Raw genomic sequence first — 707 nt, forward strand, 5'->3', positions numbered from 1 at the left:
GATCCAGTGCCTCCACTTTTGCTATCCTTAAGACCAGCTGCTGTGTGATCCTATGGAGCAGATGGTGAGCTCATACCTCTGGACCACTTGGGGATCGGAGGGAATTCTAAGCTTAAATATAACAAAAACATTGCTGTGCTATAGTAAGGGTGTGCATGGAAACTTGGTCCTTTAGATGAACCAAGTCCCTCAGATGGACTAGATCCCTCTGATGAGCTACATCCCTCAAATGAGCAAGTTTCTTTGGATAAGCTTGACCTTTAGGGTGAGCTAGATCACTCGGATGAGCCAGGTCTCTTGGATGGGCTAGATCCCTCGGATGAGCTAGATCCCTCGGATGGGCTAGATCCCTCGGATAGGCTAGATCTCTTGGATGGGCTAGATCTCTTGGATGGGCTAGATCCCTCAGATAAGCTAGATCCCTCGGATGGGCTAGATCCCTCGGATGGGCTAGATCCCTCGGATGGGCTAGATCTCTTGGATGGGCTAGATCCCTCGGATGGGCTAGATCCCTCAGATAAGCTAGATCCCTCAGATGGGCTAGATCCCTTGGATGAGCTAGATCTCTCGTATGAACTGGGCCCCTCGAATGAACTAGCTCCCTCGAATGAACTAGATCCCTCGTATGAATTGGGTCCCTCGAATGAACTAGTTCCTTTGCTGCAGTTATATAAGGTATTGGTGAGACCGCACCTGGAATACTGCAT

At 49.5% G+C, this 707-nt stretch overlaps 1 protein-coding gene across 1 annotated transcript; it reads right to left on the reverse strand.

Annotated features, from left to right (window-relative positions):
• Window positions 1-275: 275 nt before the first annotated feature.
• On the reverse strand, window positions 276-707 carry LOC137302295 (secreted protein C-like). Its single transcript, XM_067971936.1, has one exon. It carries the CDS (start codon window positions 705-707, stop codon window positions 276-278), a length of 432 nt encoding a protein of 143 aa, XP_067828037.1.

Source organism: Heptranchias perlo, chromosome 35 (genome assembly GCF_035084215.1).
Source record: "Heptranchias perlo isolate sHepPer1 chromosome 35, sHepPer1.hap1, whole genome shotgun sequence".
NCBI classification, from domain to species: domain Eukaryota; kingdom Metazoa; phylum Chordata; class Chondrichthyes; order Hexanchiformes; family Hexanchidae; genus Heptranchias; species Heptranchias perlo.